Below are 22,502 nucleotides of genomic sequence, written 5' to 3'. Positions count from 1 at the left end.
AGACAAAAAAACACATAATATTTTAATTAAAGTGTTATTGCCTATTACAAAAGTTTTTTTTTTTAAAATGTAATTTTTAACGCGACTTTATTTATTGTTGTTTTGTACTTTATTGTGGTTGTTAATTATATAACAATTGGATTTAAAAATATGATTAAATTGTAAATATGATATCTTTCAAAAAAAATAATTGTAAATGTAATTTTATCGGTTACATATTAGGATAAAATCTTTAATGTGAAAAGATATTTTTTATTTTAAAATAATTTAAAATAAATCATTATTTGTTGTTTTTTAAAAGATAAAAATATTATAAAAAAATAATCAAAAACACGTATACTATTTATCTTCTATTTTGATAGAATCACCAACTTCGTTCACACCCATATCTCTTCCATCTAATCAAAATGGATAAATAAAACATGTTAGCAAAAATAAATTTATATAAAATTAATTCTTTTTGTTAATTCTAATTAATATATAAATAAATCAATATATATATTTACCAGGAAGTGAAAAATTATTGTGAAATTGATCTAAAAATTTTAATTGTAAAAAATAAAATCTATGCATTGGAATTTTTTCATCGTCCTCAATCGCCCGAACAGTAGTATTTTTAAAAAATTAAATCATTATTTTGTTGTCACTGGCAATGCTTGCGATATTTCTTCTTAATTGTAACGATTGAAAAATATCTAATGAAATTGTACAAGGTTGGCTTTAATTGCGGCATGAACGTAATCACCCTGTAATTAAAAATAAAAATTAAGTTAATTTGATGACTTGATTATGCTACCTAAATCACAAAAATTTGTTTTAATCATATAATTAATTAATAAAAACTAAAAAGGTTTATAAAAAATTTAATAAATGTAAACGATATATATAAAGATGTAATACCTCTTTTTACTTTGATTTTCCAATCATTTTTGCTCGAATTTAATTATCTGATTATATTAGATCTACATATAAAAACAAAATTCAGTAAATAAAAAATAAACATATAATCATTAAGTATTCTAAATAAACATAATGTAAGCAATAATCACAAATTTACATTTAAACATGGATTTTAAAAATTAAACTAAGAATTACGCAACCATTGATGACATGAAACTGACACAACTGACACAAAATTCGCTTGATTTGGTTTTGTATTGATATGAAATTTTATTGGTGTTGTAGGATGCGTCAATTTATATAGTGGTAGGCATCACAATTTTAATTTAATTATAATTAAGGAATAATTTTTATTTCTTATTATAAACACTCTAAAGATTATCTTAGATATATAAATCCATATCTTAAGATGATTTTTTTAAAAAGATAATTTTTAGTTTTTAAAATAAATTAAATCTTAATAAATCATTATTCGTTGTTTTTTACGTACGTGGAAAATTTCTTAAATCTCATTCGTCGCTTTTATGTAGGTGGCAAGTGAATTTTCTAATTCTAAAATAAAATAGAAATCTAATTTTTAATTGGTCAAAAATATATCTTTGCTTATGTGGCGCGCCGAATACTTTATTTATATATATATATTAGATTATTATTATTGTCGTCGTTGTAATAATAGCTTAAAAGAATGAAATTTGGCTTTATATCATTAGCAATATTATTAGACATAAATTAAGACCTGAACTGAACTAAGCTGAACTGAACTGAATTTCAACGAAAGAGAACAAACCTTAGTAGGGTGACCCATTCGTCCATTGTTGCTAACAAGTAACAATGAATGCTAAGGAGGCTAGAGGACCCATTATCACAAATTCACATTATTCTTCTTGAAAAAAAATTTAATCTTTAAAAAGGAAAAATTGAAAGAATCACATTTATGTTATAGTTTAGCTTACTTTATACACCAAACTTAGTAAAGTTAGAGAGAGAAACAAGTTGATCTGATCATCAGAAACCATGAACATGGCGTGTGTGAGCGTAGGAATTGGGATTCCAAAACCATCATTTATCCACCCAAAACCATGGAAATCTGTAGCAATTTCCCCAATTACAAGAAGAGCAGATCTCAGAATTGCAAAATCATCAACATCATCATCATCAGGAGGAGTCGAAGAAGAAGAAGAAGAGAAAAAACTGATAAAATTCGAAGGGACTCGGAGGAGAGAGAAAGAGCTAACAGAGATGATCCAGAAGAAGATTCGAGAAGCTGAAGAGGTTTGTAGCCAAGACAAAACATCCGACGGCTGTAAAGTGGCGTGGGATGAAGTTGAAGAAATCAGCGCCGCTAAATCTCATCTTCGTCTTCAATTGATGCATTCCGGTGATCCTCTTCAGAGTTTTTGTCAGGAACATCCTGAAACTGAAGAATGCCGCACTTACCAGGATTAGTTTGTACGGACTGTTCATTAATTGGAATTACGGTTTAAGTTTGATATCCGTTATGTGTCTCTCTCTACTGTAAAATGTAACGCTGTTTTTATTAATTGTAATCAACAACATCTCTTTTTCTGTTAATTGCGGAGTTCTGTATTATTTCTTATATTCTTCGTATGGAGTATCTACCTCATCACTCATGAGATTTTAACCTAAACTTGATTACTACTGACTCAACCCGACGTCCCGAATTTAGTGGCGGATCCAGGATTCCGCACTAGGAGTAGCACTAAACGCGTACTAGATAAATTAAAGGACGAAATTCTTTCAAAAAAAAATAAATAAAAAAAAGACGAAATAACAATAAACACCTACGAACTTGAAACTCAAACTAAATTTAAGATGGTAATAACACATCAAGTTAAATAAAATGTTACCATCTATGAGTTATTATTGTGGATAAAATTATGCATGTACAACATACTAGCTATCAAAATATATTTTGTATTACAATGAAATAAAATTAGTCAATTTATCATATATTACTAATTTTCTTCATATATTACTAAAAGGAAGCTTTATTTTCCTGCTTTGCACCGCTGACGCAAATACAACTTTCATGAAATATGCATTGTTTAATACTTATCAACTTTCTAGAAGGAAGTTTTTTTTATACTACCTTTGTTAACGGTTATTTGCAACATATATTATAAATGGATGCTAACTATTATGTGTAACAAATGTTTTTTTTTTTTTTCCTTTTTAGGTAATCATTTCTCTCTATTTCTCTTCTCATCACATGCACCCAACTTTTTCTCTCTCCATTTTACTCTTACAAACAAATTTTGCCTAGGAGTCCGCAAATACCCCCTTTGTTGCAAATAATAGTTAACGGAGGAAGTACAATTTTTTTTTCTTTTTCTCGGGGTAGCACGTGCCCCCCGGCCCCGGTTCCAATGTAGATCCGCCAGTGCCTGATTTAGTGGGGATCAATTGTTAATAGCTGGTCTCGAGACTAGCTAGAGTTGGTTGGTCCCTCAATAAAAAATGAACATTTATCTTGATAAAAATGAACATTTTTTAACTAACTTATTTTACAATAATTTGTATTTCTTAGTAATTAAATGTTCATTTTCATACATTATGATGTTCATTCGTATAAAATAAATGTTCATTTTCTAATTAACAAATTCTACCAATACGAGTACTGAATCACGGTTTCATAGCGTGAGCTCCACCACCATTAACGACCTTAGCTTCACCTTCACCATTAACATTCTCAAAATTATTCCTTTCACTATCATTATTTTCAGCGCCATCAAGGTTTTTGTCATCATCACCAGCTTCTCCACTAGAGATTTTCTTTGTATTCCTCCGTTTCTTCCGCCATTGAAGAAGAAGTATAAGCTTTAATACTCGGACCACCAACTGCACTATCTATCTGCGAACAAGTTCGCAATAATCCGCTGTCATCGTGTCATCACCGTCGCACCTATAACCTCCGAGCGATTCTGAGATCGCCATAAGAGAGAAACTCGATTTCTAGAAATTTCTTCAAATAATTAAATGTTCATTTCTATTCTAGTAAATGATCATTTTGTTCATAGTAAATGATCGTTTTTATAGTGCGGAACCATAAGAAAATTTGCGGAAAATTATTACCGATAGCCTTTATCCTCTTAACTTATTTGCAAAATATTTTACTCTGTATTAAAACTACTCCGTATTAGTAATACGGAGTAACGTTTTGGGGCTATGGTAACATTAATTCAATCCAAAGCCCACCCTGAAACTAGTACGGTTAATAACAAAATATAATGATGCCATGTCATCACAAAGGAGCATTCTGATTGGTTGAGTGATGCAACATCCACTTTCTCTCTCTTCCTGTAAGCTGTAAGCCTGTAACCGCGTCCTTTCCTCCCTCTTTCTCCTCCTTCTCAGCGAAGGAAATCCCCTTTGATTATTGAAAGGGGTATTTTAGTAATTACGTCATCTTTATATCGGGTATAAATCATGTCCTTCCAATTTCTGTCAACTGAAATAGTAGTAAAATTCTTCTTCTTTCTCTCTCCCTCTAAAAATTGGATTGAAGAAGAAAACGATGCAAAATTCTCGCAATCAATAAAATTTCTTCTACTTTTATAAAATTTTGTAAATATAGGTTTTATTTTTCAATATTTTGTTCTTTTATTGGTTAATAATAGAGTTTTAGTTGAATCAAATTAGGGTTTAATTGAGGATAAAGATGGATGAATTGAATGAAATCGACTGGGATAATTTGTTTCCAGAAGGCGAATTTGAATTCTTCTCAGATGTTCCTCCATCATTGGAAGATGATGCAACAACTGGAATCGCAAAAGAGAATACAATCGAGTCGTGGGTTGAGGAGTTGCTGATGAAGGATGATGAAGAACACGATATTAATCAAGCACAATTAGAATTAAGCAATGATATCTTATGGTATGATATTCTGCTTGATACACCTCAGCCGTCCGATGAACCGGCTTCACTTCCGAATTCGAATTCATCTAGTTGTTCGAATTCCGAGGATAATGTTGCTAAGATAAATAGTAATTGTAGTGGTGGTGATGTCCCCAATTTTGAATCAAATGGTGAGAAATCTGAGAATGATAAATCTGGGGATGATGTTTTGGACCTCGATGATGACACTGATCATGATGATCCCCTCTCCAAGAAACGTAAAAGGTAATCTATACATTTACTTAAATTGAGTATGTTTTGAATTTTGTGTCATAAAATTGTCATGGTTTTAATAGTAACATTTACAATTAAATGTCTGCTGTTTCTTTAATTGTTGAATTTGTAGTTTGCGGTTGCTCAGTCTAAGTTATGTAAAAGTGTCGAATTTTTTCCGTTTTAAAATTTGTATATATGTAATTAAAGTGAAATTAATAGTGTACTTTGAAATAGCAATGTTACCTGGACGCATAATATTGGATTGGCATGTGTTTTTTGTGGTTCTATTGTGTAATAATGTGAGATGATTGTTGTTCAGACAATTGAGAAATAGAGATGCCGCGATGAGATCAAGAGAAAGGAAAAAGATGTATGTCAAGGATTTGGAGATAAAGAGTCGTTATATGGAAGCGGAATGCAGGAGATTGGGGAGGTTGCTTCAGTGTTGTTATGCCGAGAATCAGATGTTGCGTATTTCCTTGGGCAGTGCGTATGGTGCGTCCATGGCCATTCCGGAGTCTGCTGTGCTCTTGTTGGGTATGAATTTTCTCATCTTGCCTTGTCCTGTCTTTATATATATCTGTTCAGATCCTGTTCCTGCAGTTCGCTCCCTTCTCTTGTAAGACCGTGATCATAGACTGGCTAGCGTCTTGTAATTTTTGTAAGAGTATATGTATTGCTTTAATGTTTACCCCTGATTTTTGTGATGTACCAACCGAAATAATTGAAATTCAGTTGCTCATCTTGACATTCTTCTTCCCCATTGAGTTAACCTACAACGCTCAACTTGACATTCTTCTTCCCCATTGAGTTAACCTACAATGCTCAACTTGACATTCTTCTTCCCCATTGAGTTAACCTACAATGCTCAACTTGACATTCTTCTTCTTGATTTCCCTTTTTTGGTTGCATACTTGCATAGAAAGACGTTGAAAAAATCCATACATTTGTACTCCATAACAGATATGTGAAGTTAGGTTCACCCTTGCATCTGATCCTTTTTCTCTATGTTTCTGCAGCACTGACTGTTTATACTCTCCACTTCTTTTGTCCTTGCTTGAGCATGTGTCATATCATTTTAGAAATTGTTTTGTCATTCCTGGTTTTCTAGCTCCCTCACCTTTGTATGCTGGTTTGACAGAATCCCTGCTGTTGGTTTCCCTGGTTTGGTTAATGGTCAACATATGCCTGCTGCCCCAACTGCGCCTGCAAAAATCAGGACGCAGTTCCACACGAAAGCGTGGAGAGAAAAGAACGGGAAAGCGCAACACTAAAAAGAAAAGAGAATGAAGGTCACTGAACTGTGTGTGACCCTTCTTTCATGAGGAGTAAGAGATGCAGAGCTTCAAGGACCAAGATGAAGTCTGATTTTGAACATACTACTGTGTTATGCAACTGAAATCCTTTCTCCGATGCTTCCAGTTTTTATGGTATTGCTGGAGAAAGCTGGTTCTCAGCCTTAACTTTTACATAGGATGTAGGGAGAGGTACTCTACTGGAAAGTGTGTTTAGGAAGTGATCTCCTTCCCCCCTCCCTCCCCAACCTCTTTCAGGTTCCCCGATGTTTCATATCAGTAACACCTTAATACTAGTGTAACAAACTATCTTTTTTGTTTTGATTTCTTTCTCTTTCTCCCCTTCCTGTATGACCTTCTCTGCGCTCTCTTGTGAAATTTCAGGACGGTTTATCCTTGTATTAAGTATAAGATTTTCAAAATTCATATTATTGTCATTAACACTTTTGTTTGGCTATGTGTTAGTTCAAGTATAGATTGAAAGCAACTGTGTGGTAAGTCTGGTAGAGTCTACCAATGATTTTAGAGCAAATACTTGATTAAACTTTTATGGAGCTGAAGAAATACTTGGTCGTTACGATGAGATCGACACTTGGTACTGCGTGGAAGATAGGATTTTAAATCAATGCAATGAGTGTTGATTGAAAAATTATCAGGCAGACAATTGTTTCAGTTATAATCTTAATTGTGGAAATTGGAAAACAAGGGAATGAAGCAGCATTAGCAGTTCCAGTTTTTAAAAGATTAGGTGATCCTTAGTTGAGAAAGTTAGGTGAAGTTGGAACTTGGAAGTTGATTGGTTGGTTGGTGTGAAATAGGTATCTTTTGACTAGGAGGCAGGAGCTGGGTCTTTATTCAGAAAATTCTTGTCATCTCTGGATATTCTATATCCAACAAAAGGATTCTCTTTATTTTTGAGTAATTTTTGCTTTTTCAATTTTTTTTTTTTTTTTTTCCCAAATACTTTATTGCCCTTTGTTTTTTTATTTTTATGGTAAGAAAAACTTTTATCAAATTAGCACATCTTTGATTCTCTCCTCTTTCTTCTATTGCCGATTGTTGAATAAATCTTAACCTCCATTGTCGATTGTTGAATAAATCCTTAGCCTTCATTTTCGATTGTTGAAGGAATTTTGATCGATTTTAACCTTTTAATTGGTGGAAGGCCCCCCATAATCTTGGTTTCTTAAGGAAACATGTTTGTTTGATTAAATTTCTTAGGCATTTGTTAAAATCGAATCCTTGTGTATATGTCATATAACTTTGTATTAATAGTATAGCTTTTTATTAATGAATTAATATTACGGAGTACTATCCAAAAAACAAATATAAATAACACATCTTTTTATTAAATTTTGTCAACTATTTCTTTAGAATAATTAATTAATGAATTAGATATCATTAAATTCTTAATAAATTTAAATAAAAAAAATCTAAAATCATCAACAATGTAAATAAAATGAAGAAAAAACACACAATGACAAACAAATAATGTGTTATTATGTGCCAAGATTGCCAACAATATAACTTTCAAGCTTATCAATAACTAATACTTGGTATATCTAATCTAATCTAATATATATAATAAAGTAGGCATTTTTGAAGAGCATTTGCGGTGCCACTAAGTTCTTATTTCGACCAATTAAAAATTAGATTTGTATTTTATTTTAGAATTAAAAAATTTAATCGTCACCTAAATAAATTGATTAATATATAAAAAAAAATACCAAATTAAGTCTCACTTAAATCCGAAGTAGGGGTGTACAAAAGAAAAGTTGTAATTGTTAATAGGTATAAACGACACGTTTTTTTTATAGGTTTACTATGCCATTAAAAATAAACAAATATGGTTAATTGAATTGGTTAAATTACCTGTTAGTGGTTATAATCACATTTATAAATTTATATAAATTGTTTTTGAGAGCTCATAATAATATTACATTTTTTTATTATGATATACAAGTTTTATTGTTTACTCTAAAAATTTTGAGCAACTTTGAAGTGTAAGATGTTTTAGTGGCTAGTCATTGAATAATTGGAATTTGGATTTTATTTATTTTTGTTTTGGAGCATTGATTTTGTCAAATAATGTTACAGCAATATTGTATATCTATCAATTTGTCATATTCAAAATCTATACTACTATATATCAAAAGTGTTTCGTCACAAGTCTACATATCACATGACACTGTTTCTCGACTTTCTTTTTTTTTTTCATTTTTTTTAATCGGCTAATGGCTATTAATCTGTGTCATTACGCATTAAACCATTGAATTACACCTCGATATGAGTCTTTAGTAGCAAAATAAACTACTTTTTTGAATCATGAATGTTATGCACAATTATTATGATACAAGATTAAAATCATGTATACTAATCACAATCATTGTAATACATATAGTAACTCGACCACTTAGGGCATCACTCGAGCCTAGAAAACTAGTTAGGGCTTGTTCCCATTGACTGAAATCAGCTGAACTGAACTGAAGTTACTGAACTGAGCTGAGCTGAACTGAACTTAGTAATTAGTGATTTTTAACTACGGATTAGTGATTTTTACGGATTATTATTATTATTATTTTTATTATTATTATTATTGTCGTTGTAATAAGAGCTTAAAAGAATGAAATTTGGCTTTATATCATTAGCAATATCATTAGACATAAACTGAACTGAATTGAATTTCAACGTATGAGAATAAACCCTTACTCCTTATTTTATTAAACAAGTAGCAGTTAACTTGTAACTGTAACGTTAAGAAACTATTAACCTTTATAAAGTTAATTATTATGAAGTAATCGATATTTTTTTTTCCTAACAATATTAATTAGGAAAAATTAAAAATAACTTCTTTTATTAAAGTCCTTTATTTTTTGAAAAACCAAATCGAGTATCTTATTAAAGAGCTCTTTCCCAAATTAAGGTCAAGAAGAACCGCAATTCCCAAATTGCAGCCAAAGTTTTAAGTTTTCCCATTCTACCGTCCACGTAAGCACTGGTTAAAAAACCGGTTTTTTTTTCCGGTCCAGGGTAAACCGCTACTTCAAGTAGCGGTTTCTTTGCAATAAACCGCCACTTCAAGTAGCGGTTTCTTAGTTTAAAACCGCTACTTGAAGTAGCGGTTTGTTTACAAAAAACCGCTATTTAATGTAGCGGTTTATTTTGGAAAACCGCTACTTCAAGTAGCGGTTTTAAACTAAGAAACCGCTACTTGAAGTAGCGGTATACCCTGGACTGGTTTTTTTTTCAAACTTGCATAATCACTCAAAAAAAAACTTGCAAGTTGTGTACCTGTAAAACATGAGATATATAGCATATTTTCAACACAACCACCATAAATAACAAGTTTATGAAGATCTAAGGAAGTCGAAATTGCAAAGTCGAATATTTTTCAATTGATTAAATATAACAAAATCCAATTCTAAGCATTTACAAAAAAATTAGTTTAGTTCCAAAATATACACTTAGCTCGGGCGTTGCTTCTTCCCATGAGGTGACGATGAAGATGATGCAGCTGTCTCCTCTGGAATGTCATCCAGGCCAACTCCAACCCCAGACGTAGTGTTGCTACGCCGTCGGTTTCTCTGATACTGGCGATGCACTAGTGGAGGAGATGTCATGATAGTATGCTGAGAAGGAGTCGGTGGACGGAAGGCACGTGCTGAATGGCCTCCACGATGAGGTGGTGGTCTGATCGGCATAGTGTGCACAGTAGAAGATGAAGACGTGGACGGTCGAGGCTGCTGAATAAGGTGTGACTGCCCCACCCTAGACAAGGTTTGGCCACAAAATGATGTAAAACCCTGCATCGTCTGTATGGCAAATGGTATAGCCGTCTCTGGTGGCAAGTGGGAGATGGTCTCAGTAGCTCCCGATAGCTGGAGGTGCAAATCAGCAAATGCATGTGCCTACATTTAAGTGTAGTTTTAATGTTAGTAAAATGAAATCAAAAACGTAAGAACTAGATTGAAATGAAGTGAAGTTCATACAAGCAGGAGGTCCGAGGTAGCTGGCTGGTAATGACTCGGGGGGCGCTCCTGCGAAGGTGGAGTAATGACCAGTCTCGTGATGCGACGGTACCAAGCCATGTACTCTGTCATGGCCGGGGAAGAAGTCCCAGTGAACGGGTATCCCTGGACGACTAATGCCTCTCGTCGACTCCACTCGTGTACATGGTCCGAATGCCGAATCTCCCAATTACGCTGTCCCCTTCGATCCTTCCTGTGTAGAGCAACGTCCGTGTCTACATCTTGTGGGATCGGCTGGTCTAACCAAACTGACGAAGGACTCGGTCTGGGAGGTGGAACTCAACGACGTCAAAGCATATCAGAGGTGCCCGTGAACGCCAAATGTGCATGTCTGAGCGACAAATCTCCGGAAGTCGATCCATCACCGCCTCAGTATATGGCTGCCAAATCATCTAATTCCCAAAACAAGTATGTCAACATGTATATGACTAACATAATGGAAGAAATACAATGCACAAAAAAAAGAAACACCGATTGTACCTGGTCCTCGCGCTGATGGTCAAACGCATCTCTGTAGTATGGTAGTCCAGAAGCAGTATGCGCACACGATAGATGGACACGTAACCACCTGTAAAGACATGTTAATAATAATTCTTGAAAGATAGAATTGTAAGAACATGAACTTGAAGCAAACATTGTACCTGCACGCCAAAGGGTCAACACCTCGCTGATGCTGAGTCCCCAAAATGTCATCCTCATCCTCAGCCTCAGGGTCCTCCTGTGGCGGATCTCGAGGCCTCCTAATATGGTCGGCAAATAGTAATATGCTCCCACGACCACAACTGTAGTAGGATGAGCGGGCCTCCAATCTATCTTGAATCTCGCTGACATCCTCGACATAGCTGCCGATACAAAAAACCAAGAGTCGCACTCCCCCAGCTGTAGGTCGAAGCTGTCCCCCAGTCTCGAAGGAACGACAAGTAGTAGAGTGACACAGCATCGCCACTCTTGTCGGCGAACAGAATAGATCCCATGAGAGTGAGAATGTAAGCACGGCTATGGCGCTGAACTGTCAAGTCATCAGCTCCCTCTGGCATCTGTGAGAAGTGACGTCTGAGCCACGTCAACTTTAAAGTAGATCCCTCCAGAAACGGCTTACCGTTATCATCATGGCCAGGTCGAACTCCCAGCAACTCCTCAACTAGGTCATGCCATCCCTCAAATGGAGGTCCAATGGCAGGAGGGCCGTGCACTCAACAACATTGTTCTTTCCTCTTGCACTCAACACATATTTCTCTGGCTCTGCCTCCACAACTCGAATTGTTTGATTTCTAGCTATGGAGTAAGATTTCACAGCATCTTTCAGTTGTTGCAATGAGTCAAACTGCTGACCAACCTCAAATTCTCCCCCATTGTTATATGTCTCATTTCCTAACCAAGACATCCATGAGTTATTCAAACGAGGATCAACTTGCGCCACTTCATTGAAGTCTGAAGTGGGGGCGCTTCCTTTAATTGCCTTATCACGAGCTTCAATTATCTCTTCATCATCATCTTCATCAGTGTCATTCATCTCTGCATCGCCAAATACATCAACATTGTTTGGGTCAAGAGAATCAAGAATGTCTTGTGGTTGTGTGCTTGTCGAGGTTCCAACATTAGGCGATGAGGCCGGAGACCTAAACTGTGAGAGATGGTCATTGACATAATGTGGATCAACAAGCATTCTTGTGAATGACCCTATGCCCAATTTCTTCAGGTAGCGGTTTTGCTGTAGACCGGATTTAAAATTTCTTCCCCCTGAACCGGTGACGTGGACGGTAGAATGGGAATTCTTAAAACTTTGGCTGCAATTTGGGAATTGCGGTTCTTCTTGACCTTAATTTGGGAAAGAGCTCCAAAGAAACCAGTGAAGTCATTCAACCAACGATTCTGAACATTCAAGCTCTCTGGCGTAAGGTGAGTTCTATGATTCTTTATTTAGGGTGTAAATTAAATTTGGGTATAGTTGATTCCATGAGAGTGCTATCTGCACTTTTCCCCTTTGAAATGAGTTTGCTTGTTTAATGGTCAGCTTGTTCGTTTAACTTACATTCCTTGTTTCTGCCCTCGTGTGTTAATAGGTAACTTCAGCTTGTGAGTTCTTGGGATTACGGCTGGTGTTGGGTTCCTATTGAAGTGGCTCTTTTGGGTTATTGTTGGTAACATTGGTTAGTCCACACTCTTTTTTTTTAATTGAAAGAAATGTTTTTATGTTGTAATGCTATATTTGTTGTGCTAAAGGAGTCTTTTGCACTTTTGATTTCTAATTAGCAGATTGATGCCTATAATAAGATGTGCGAAATTAAACATTTAGTTGTTGCTCTCAGTGGTTCTGTTTCCCCTTTATTTGTGCTTAAAATAGTAGTTTCTTTCTTTTGCCTTAAATTATTTAAGGAACAATATGTTCTACTAAAACAATACTCCGCGTGTTTCGCATTTGGCTTGAGGATGATTAAAATAGAGGCACACATTGTATGTTTAGATTAGCCCCTATATGTGGTCTTATTTAAGTTAAGAACTACCTGCCTTATTATGTGTCTATATATTCATAGAATGAGCATTCCTTGTATTTAAAAAATCAGTTTCCTAAATGGCAATGTGGCCATTTCAACTTATGCCATCTTCATGTCGCGAAAAAAATTTGTATTCCTTTTCAGGCACTATTGGTTCAGATCACAGACTGTTGACTTCCCTAGGCCTACTTATTCCATGGTTGATGCAATTAAGTGTAGCTCTAGTGTATACATAAGGACTGAGGGTGAACGTGGCATTTTCTGGTTTAATGGGAGAAAGCAGCTACCATTGATGAGTCTCGAGAAAACGCAGCTCAAAGAGCAGTGCACTTTTTTTATTAAGAAATATAATGTCTGTATTGGTGACTTCACTGGATAGAATGTGAATGTATGAGTTGTGTGGAAAGTTGTATAGGATAAAACGCAACTCTTTAGAATCTGGAGATAAAAGAAAGAGTTTTAGTAAGAAGGTTGTAGGTGATGTTGTACATGTTTCTGTTAAATATATGGATTTTCTGCCTAAAGCTATTAGACAGACTGGTGTGGTTACAACTGATTTAGAAACAATGCATTCAGAAGGTCAGGGCTATATATCTTAGCTTACTGTCACTTCTGTTCATGCCAAAAGTGGGATGGAGTGCATATATTCAGTGAACTGTGTTTGGATAGCAATAGCTCCAAACAAATGGTTGCTAAGAAAGCAATATATTATATTATGTACCAACATAATTTAGATATCGTGGATGCAAATTATTTAAAGGGGGTTCTAAGCTCTCTAGAAGGGGAAAGCTGTTTATCATTAGAAGAGCGAAAGACAGGACATAAAGATAATGCACAACTGATGCCTTTATTCATTGAAGAAGGCCCATCAACTCCACCTAAGGACAATTGCCAAGCTACTGTAATTATTCATGCTCCAAGCACTCCTGCTAATTTAGTTTCGAAAAGACCATCAGGGACTCGACGCTGGGACTAGCACTCCATCTGTAGTAGCAAAAAAAATTAGATTTGTATAAGTGTAGAAAATTTCTACAGATTCTATGCTAGCTATGTGTATAGCAACTATCTTGTGCTGTCTGGTTTTATGCATTTAGGTTCTAGAATATGTAGTAGAGAACTCTTTAGTTTATATCAACTGCTATGATGTATTAAAATCCTAGATTATGGTTCAATGTATTTGGTTGTATGAAACGTATTTTGAATGTGTGATGTATGTCTTTTTCTGAGCAATGTGCAATAGCTTTGGGAATAATGGTATTTATTATATATTCATTAATGAGTTGTTGTTATGGTGCTAATAATTAAGCCATTATACCAGGATTACATAATTGTGCAATATTGGATATTTTTTTTTTTTTACAGAATATTGGATAGTTATTCTGATATCATAGTGTTCATATGAATATAGACTATTAGTTGCAGTACAATTGTTATATCTCATACTTCAATATTTGATGCATAGGTTGAAAAGTAAACTTGATGTCAAGGTCTCTACCAAGTACAAGTAGACGTAGGCGTGTAATAGCTGCTATGTCTCAGCCTAATATTGTCAGGTGTTTGTTATATATATAGTATTCGTTCAATTATTTATTTGAATATCTTATGTACGCAATGTTAATACATTTACTTAATTTAGTCTTCGCATTGACAACACACAGAACAATAGAACTGGTAGGATTCGTCAGCAAATCCATGGTCAACAGGCAGTCAATCATACTGGTAGAATAGTATTGATCAGTCTCATAAATAAACACTATTAATTGCATATTAATACTTTTAAAAACCACTGAAGTGATAAAAATCTGCCTATAATGTAGATACAGCAACATCAAATGTTGGATTTGAGTTGCCTAGTGTACAAGATAATGTTCTGAGGTTTATATGAATTATTTCAAGGTTGTGATTATAATATAGAATCTGTTATAGCTTCATATGAAAATTCTAATCCACTATGGATTGAAGTAGCAGGTGTAGGACATGGAGGCGAACACATTGTCAACCTATAAATACTTTGGGTAATTTCCACAAACAGATTTATCAATTGATAGTTAGCAATGCACTTTGCCCATGAGAGAAATGTGTAATTTAACGGAAGTATTTGACTAGTGCAGATGAAATCAGCATGTTTATTGAATCACAGATGCCTACTGACACTGTTAGAATATCAAGGCCTGTCACACGATCAAGCAGACGAAGAAGAACAATTGAAATGCAGTCTCAAACTCAGCCTGTGAGGTACTCATAATATAAAGCAATGCTAGCTTAGTAGTGTGTAGTTATCTTTGGATAGTAATGTAGTTATACTTCTTAATTTCTAAATTTTTTTATTATACATCGTGATAATAGAACTAGGATGCCTAGCAGCCACGGACTCGACATCCTATCAAGAATATTGGTATTACTTCTTTTCCCTTTACTAAGCTTACCAACTATTAAAACCTATGTTTCATTTTAATGAAAAATACCAACATAATAAAGCAACATGTGGACTGCAGATACGCCATCAGCAAAAATTGGGCTGCGCTTGCCTACTGGTCCTCCAAAGTTACCTCTTCCGCATTATTGTGCTAAATGCAATGCAAAAAAGTTTGCATATGAGACCTTACATTTTTGTTGTGGTGATGGAGAAATTCAAATAGCTTCCAATGAATATCCCTTGGAGCTAAACAAACTTTTTACAAGTGATGACGAAGATGTTCTTCATTTTTAAAAAATATGCTCGGTTATATAATAACCTGTTTGCTTTCAGTTCACTGGGTGGTAATTTTGATGCTAATACTTACAAAGGAATTTATGTGTTCAAGGTACATGGGCAAATGTATCACTTTGTTCCAGATTTACTTCCAACTGATGGGAATCTTAAGTATTTATAGCTGTATTTCTATGATGGCCAACATGAAGCTTCCAATCGCATAGATAGTTTCCCGGAAGTAAGGGAGGATATTGTTTCTATATTGATGAATGTTACTAAGGACAATCCATATGCTAGATTTTTCATATCTTTTGCGAGAGATACCTGTTGATCAAACCACAACTATTATACTGAATAAGAATACAGTTCCTGATCAACGAATGTATAATGCTCCATTGACGAAGTTGCTGGTACATGGCCAGATACCTCAGCTTCTAGCCACAGTAGTAGTCCCCACATTGTTGTTCAGTGTAAATCATCAGAGTCTCATCGCATTCAACACTATTATGGCTATTATGATCCATTAGAGTATCCTATTTTATTTCCAAAAGGGCAATGTGGGTGGACTCAAGGGCTTAAAAAGAACATGGACAGGGAGTCAACAATCAACTATGCAGGTAGATCCTGTCATGTCATGTGTTGTTCATACTACGGATGAGTTACTTGCAGAAGAAGAATTACATATGTTCTTATATATTGATCTATGATATATTTCAAACATATATATTGATACTATATAGTTGTATAATAGCCTGCTTTTATTCAATATGTAGGTGCTTTGAGAAGAAACACAAAAGCAGACTAGCATGTATCAGTAAGAGAATATTATGCTTATAAATTACAGATAAGGCCTAATAATTTACTGCTCCGGGCAGGGAGATGTTTTGAACAATATATAGTTGATATGTATATCAAAATAGAAAATACAAGACTTGATTTTTTTCCGCAAGAATCAAGATACTATCAGAGCATATTTGTATTCAAGGTGTACTTGATTCTTTGGATTGTGGTGAAACTATAGCAGCAAATGTTGGCTGTAGGGTTATACTACCTCCTACATATATAGGAGGGCCACGAGATATGAAGAAGAGGTATTTCAATGCAATGGCTTTGCTTCAAAAGTTTGGGAAACCAGATCTTTTTGTAACAATGACATGTAATGCAAACTGGCCTGAGATCAAGAATGAATTGGGTGCTAAGGAACAAGCACAAGATCGGCCTGATTTAGTAGCACGCATTTTTCATGCTAAGTTAATTGCAATGAAAAAGGAAATCATGGAAAAAAACGTGCTTTGGTGAGGTAGCTGCTGTGATATTTGTGGTTGAATTCCAAAAACGAGGGCTTCCACACGCTCACTTCTTGATCATTTTAAAGCCAGTGTTCAAGATGAAATGTGTTGAGGATTATGATAGATTTGTATTTGCAGAACTACCTCCAATACATCTCCTCTACTTCGAAAAATTGTACTTGGACATATGATGCATGGTCCATGTAGAAGCTTGAATCCTAAATGTACGTGTATGCGCACATCAGGAGTGAAAGAATCTTGCAAATATGGTTACCCTATACAGCTTTCTGATGAAACCATTGTAAATAAAGAAGGTTATCCTTTATACAGACTGAAAAAACACAGGAGAAAGTGTTAAAATAAGAAATGCTCAACTGGATAATCGATGGGTCATACTATATAATCCATATTTATCTATGATGTTTGATAGCCATAAAAATATTGAGGTCTGCTCAACTATTAAAGCAGTCAAATATCTGTATAAATATGTATATAAAGGTCATGATCGAATACAATATAACATTGTACCTCAAAAAGACAATGTGGTTGATGAGATTGAGGAATATCAATCTGGGAGGTGGGTGTCTCCATGCATCCTACCACTACCTGTACACTTGTCGAATATGCAGAACATTCAGCTTAGGCCACATGAACGACTACAATCTGTTGTTTCTGATGTTAAGCGGAGTAGAACTCCATTAACTGAGTTCTTTGCAGCTAATTCTGTTGTACCTGGTATGTATAGATTAGTGTTTATACCAATGTTACTATTGCTTATGTGATGTCATTTCCTTTTCACAACATTACGCATTCTTGCTTATATAATGGATTCTTGTATGATTATAGACAGGAACTACTTTTAGATATATACTATTCTTATTCTATGAGACTTGTTAATATATTGAAAATAACTTTTGGACAAGGTTGAACGGCCTATCTGTATGGAGAATTTTCTGAACACTATCGATGGAAGGCATCTAGCAAAGACTGGGTTGAAAGAAAGACAAAAAATATGGTAGTGGGTAGATTAGCATTTGTTTATCCAGCTGAAGGAGAACGTTTCTTTCTTAGATTACTTCTAATTAATGTAAAAAGTCTAACATCTTTTGAGGATCTGAGAATTGTGCACGGGCACGTGTATCCTACATTTCAGGAAGCTGCTCTGAAATTAGGGTTACTTGAAGAAGATGATGTTGGTGATCTGTGTATGTCAGAAGCAAAGGATACTCACTTACCTGCGGCTCTACACCGTTTATTTGCAACTATTCTGATATTCTGTCATCCAAGCGATCCTTATTCTTTATGGTGTAAATATTTGACTGATTTATCTAAAGATTTCCAATATTAGTACCAAGGAAATGTTGATAAAGTTATAAAGCTGACTATTAGGTCAGTTGAGCAGTACTTAGAAGCAATGGGAAAATCACTGAAAAGTGTAGGACTGAGTGAATTGTGTTATGGTGAAGAAGATGAGTTTCAGCATACTAAAGACATAATTGATGCTTTAGATGCACCGATTCCTCAATCATGTATTGATTGTATTGATCGTCTCAATGCTAAACAATTAGCTGCTTTTTCACATATAATGGAATATGTTCGGTTAGGAAAATCTGGAGCATTTTTTATAGATGGACCTAGTGGCACCGGTAAAACTTTCTTATATAATGCTTTGTATGCAGAAATAAGGTTGATGAATAAAATAGTATTACCAACAGCTACTTCTGCGGCAGCCAATATTCCTTCTGGCAGAACCGCTCATTCAAGGTTCAAAATCCCAATCGATATTGAGAGTTCATTGGCGTGTGATGTACCTAAACAAGGTAGTTTTAGCAGCGCTTTTTAAAGGAAACTACATTAATTATTTGGGATGAAGCTTCAATGACCAATAAAAGCAACTTAGAATCTTTAGATCTATTGTGGCAGGATATATGTGGTTGTGACAAACTGTTTGGTGGGAAATTGGTTGTTCTTGGAGGGGATTTTCGCCAGGTATTACCTGTTGTTCCGCTAAAGAATCAAAAGGAAGTCGTGCAATCTAGCATAGTTACTTCATATGTGTGGTCTCAGCTTATCAAATTCCAATTGACAGAGAATCAATCAAAGGGCCAAACAAGATCTAGAGTTCTCTGGTTTCTTACTTGCTCTGGGGAACGGTCAATTACAGCAGTCTGAAAACACATATGTTGATTTGCCTGCGAACATTTCTAAACCTTTTACAAGTGATGAAGATCCTATATCTGAAGTAACCAGGGCAGTCTTCCCAGAATTTTACAAAGGAGAGTTTGATAGCACTTTGTTCACATATAGAGCTATCTTAACTCCTTTAAACGATAGTGTTGACTCTATCAAAAGTTCACTTATAAATCAGTTTCCTGGAAATCCTGTAGTCTATAAAAGCTTTGACACAATTCTAAGTGATACATGTGATGTGTATCCTATAGAGTTCTTGAATAAATTGTGTCCTGGTGGTTTAAGCCCTCATGAATTGGTTCCTCAAAAAAAATTGCCTAGTAATATTGCTGCGGATTTTACTTCCTTCTGCTGGTCTTTGTAATGGAACGCGCCTCATATGCAAGGATTTCTTTCCAAATATTGTTTTATGTGTCATTGTTGTAGGACAATACAAAGGTAACCAGGTCTTTAGTCCACAAATTAACCTCTGACCTTCTGCTTCGGCTAGGTATCCTTTTCAGTTTGAAAGGAAACAATTCCCTTTGAAGTTGAGCTTTGCCATGACAATAAACTACTCACAGGGACAAACCTTAAGCCGAGTATCTGTTTATCTTCCTTGCCCTTGCTTTTCACATAGATAGCTATACGTTGCTCTCTCACGAGTAAAGAAACAAACTGATGTGAGTGTCTTCTCTACTATGCCTCCACAAGAATTTCCTCCAACTTCTATTAAGAATGTTATTTGTTATGAAGTTTTACGATTGGCTGGGATCTATTAGGAAATGCTATTTAAAAGCTCTTGTCTTTTGCATTTTGCCTAATTATAAATAGTGATATAACTACTGTTAATGTTGGTTTTGGCTTAGCATATGTAGTGCTATACAGCTTCTATAATTTGTAACTTATGATGAACATTTTTAAAGTATTAATAATTATCTAATGCTACAAGAAAGCCTGATACATTGATATTCTGGTTTCAGATTCTGCAACCAACACTTACTTAAAAGTAACGAAAGCACAGTCATTAACCTTGTAAAATTTTATTATTACAGAAATTGTTCCTTTATTTCAGCTTTATAAGTATATAGTATAAGATTAATTACAGCTATTATAAGTGCAGCAAATATCATCTAATGAATAAGTCAGTAAAAAACATGATCCAAAATATACATTTATATAACATCTATCAAAATTGAATTATACAAGAAAAAAAAACACAATATGCAAATATATGCTTTTCTATATAAGGAAATTAACATATATAGAGCCTATAAGCTAAGGGAACTTTTAGGTTGCTAAAATTTGTGCATATTTATTATATTTAGATAGGTATAAAATATTCTGAACGTACAACTAAGATCTACTGTTCTGCCCACTTGTGCAAATTCTTGCCTTTTTTACTTCTGTATACAGCCTATATATAGTAAAGCTCATTATCCTTGCTTATGACCAAAGAAAAAGGAAACCTTTCATTCCAACAACTTCTACTAAATATACAAGGTACTCTTCTTGCTCTTACCTTTTGTTGATAGTATTAAAATTATATTGCTCTTGTAAATATACAGAGTGATAAGAATTCATGTCAGATAATCTTAATAATCATTTTGTGCTTTGAAACTATTTATTATTTACATATATGAATATATTTTAGAGTATATATGTTCTTTACCAGCTACTGATAATAAGTATACCCTTCTGTATAATTGCAATACAAACAATGCTATCCTACAGTAATACTAAGGAGATAATGTTTCTGTAAATTTTTCTTAATATAGTTTAGTCAGATTAGACTTATGATTATGAATTCAAGACTAAATATGTCAATTACAAGAGTAGTTACTTTAGTAAGAATTCCTAGAAAATGATTCGGATAATAAACCTGAATTATCCAATTTAACAATATATGTTAATTATATTATAGTATATTCAGGTTGATTTAAATGTCCTGTATATTCTGAAATTTTATAACCATCATCAAGTCATTATGTAGTATAGATGCAGATAATATTCTCATATGTATGTTTAAATTTTGTAGGTTCACAATCATGGAAAAAGACTATATATATCTGAATGAAATGAACAGCAACAGTAAGAATTATAGCGTGAAAGTTAGAGTTGTAGAAAAATCAAGGCTAAAAACATCTTCCAAGAAAGCAGTTCTCTTTCAAACTTTGTTACTTGCTGATGATAAGGTACTCTACTCTTTTCAATTCACTATATGTATAAAGTAATATGCTGTAAACAATTAAGAAGTTGCATCACAGCCTAATACAAATAAACCTCAATATAAAAATCAAAGCTTAGTTATCAAGTTATATTTCAGAAAAGCTTGCAAAATATTAACAACTTACAATTTCAGGGAAATAAAATGAAAGTAGCATTGTTTGGGGATCAAGTTGAAAGTTTCAATGAAGCCATAGTCTATAATGGGCAATACATCATTTCAAATGCTCCTATCAGGCTGATAGAAGAACGGTGGAGAAACAATTCAGATAAACTCCCTTTTCAAATGACTTTTGGAGGACAAACTGTAGTTCAAAAAGCAAATTGTGAAACAATAGTAGCTGGTCCAATGTTTCAGTCCATACAATCAATTCCTCGAATCTTGATAGCAGGAGCTAAACATGGTAACAAGTATTTAACCTTATTTTTTATATTCCACATTAAAAGTTTGTTGAGTGCTCCATCATTATCACTAAATATATCTTATTTATATTGTAGATGTTCTAGGCATTGTTCTCTATGCAGAAGATAAAGCCCGTATTATTAATGCTAACCAAGGACGAGAATTTCATGTTAGAGAAATTATTGTTACTAATCAAACGTAAGACTATACATAACCTTAGCTTTATAAAACTCTATTCGTAAAAGCTGATCTGAATTAGATTAAAAATTGTGTTTGCATTTACAGCATGGACCAGCCTCTTGTCATAACTGCGTGGAATGATTTAGCTGATATTGCATGTGATGCTATTAGTGTATATGCTAAAACCTTTGATGTGATTGGGTTCACTGCATTAAGACCATCTGTGCATAAAAGGTATGCATAAATAAAAGTTTCTATATCAATTCAGAAATTTTGGAACAGCTTTTGATATTTATCTATAACAACTAACTTCCAAATGTTGTTTATAAGGATTCTCTTTATCTACTGGTATGTCTACTGAAATCATACATGACCCTAAAGGAGATAAAACCAATATTCTGCGTGAATGGTACGTGTAGAAGAACATTATATAACTTGATATATCCTACAAGAAAAATTATGTTGAATATTAATACCAATTTCTATATAGGGCAAAGTTTCACAATCAAGACCTGTGAGACAGACAAGCAAAGGTATTGCAAGTGCGCTATCCACCTACAAATGAAACATCTATAGAGATTCAGAGTCTCAGAAATTAAAAAGTAAAGTCTACACCAACATTAGCTAACGTTGACACCTCATTCTTTCCTATCAAAAACAATTATTAACATCTGCATTTACTTATACTGCAGCC

At 34.2% G+C, this 22,502-nt stretch overlaps 2 protein-coding genes and 1 pseudogene across 2 annotated transcripts; 2 read left to right on the top strand and 1 right to left on the bottom strand.

Moving 5' to 3' along the window:
• The first annotated feature begins 1,763 nt into the window (after positions 1–1,763).
• On the top strand, positions 1,764–2,472 carry LOC110706236 (calvin cycle protein CP12-3, chloroplastic-like). Its single transcript, XM_021884127.1, has one exon. The coding sequence runs from the start codon at positions 1,915–1,917 to the stop codon at positions 2,344–2,346; it is 432 nt and encodes a 143-aa protein (XP_021739819.1). The 5' UTR covers positions 1,764–1,914; the 3' UTR covers positions 2,347–2,472.
• A 1,883-nt stretch (positions 2,473–4,355) lies between these two features.
• On the top strand, positions 4,356–6,331 carry LOC110706264 (annotated as a pseudogene).
• A 4,262-nt stretch (positions 6,332–10,593) lies between these two features.
• LOC110706263 (serine/threonine-protein phosphatase 7 long form homolog) lies at positions 10,594–11,391 on the bottom strand. The gene is made up of 4 exons (XM_021884161.1): positions 11,288–11,391; positions 10,996–11,196; positions 10,835–10,922; positions 10,594–10,746 (listed from the first exon to the last, which is right to left on the bottom strand). Exons 1-4 carry the CDS (start codon positions 11,389–11,391, stop codon positions 10,594–10,596), a joined length of 546 nt encoding a protein of 181 aa, XP_021739853.1.
• Positions 11,392–22,502: the final 11,111 nt, after the last annotated feature.

The sequence above is a fragment of the Chenopodium quinoa genome, unplaced genomic scaffold, assembly GCF_001683475.1.
Source record: "Chenopodium quinoa cultivar QQ74 unplaced genomic scaffold, ASM168347v1, whole genome shotgun sequence".
In the NCBI taxonomy this organism is placed as follows: Eukaryota; Viridiplantae; Streptophyta; class Magnoliopsida; order Caryophyllales; family Amaranthaceae; genus Chenopodium; species Chenopodium quinoa.
The sequence above is the reverse complement of the archived record's forward strand: the minus strand, read 5'-3'. Positions and strand labels throughout refer to the sequence as shown.

Excerpts from the sequence above, each read along its gene's own strand:
- LOC110706236 (XM_021884127.1), top strand. The coding sequence starts at position 1,915 with ATGAACATGGCGTGTGTGAGCGTAGGAATTGGGATTCCAAAACCATCA.
- LOC110706263 (XM_021884161.1), bottom strand. The coding sequence starts at position 11,391 with ATGCCAGAGGGAGCTGATGACTTGACAGTTCAGCGCCATAGCCGTGCT. Across the intron at positions 11,197-11,287 it reads GACAAGAGTGGCGATGCTGT|CTATGTCGAGGATGTCAGCG; the intron begins GTCACTCTACTA and ends TTGTATCGGCAG. Across the intron at positions 10,923-10,995 it reads GTTGACCCTTTGGCGTGCAG|GTGGTTACGTGTCCATCTAT; the intron begins GTACAATGTTTG and ends ATGTCTTTACAG.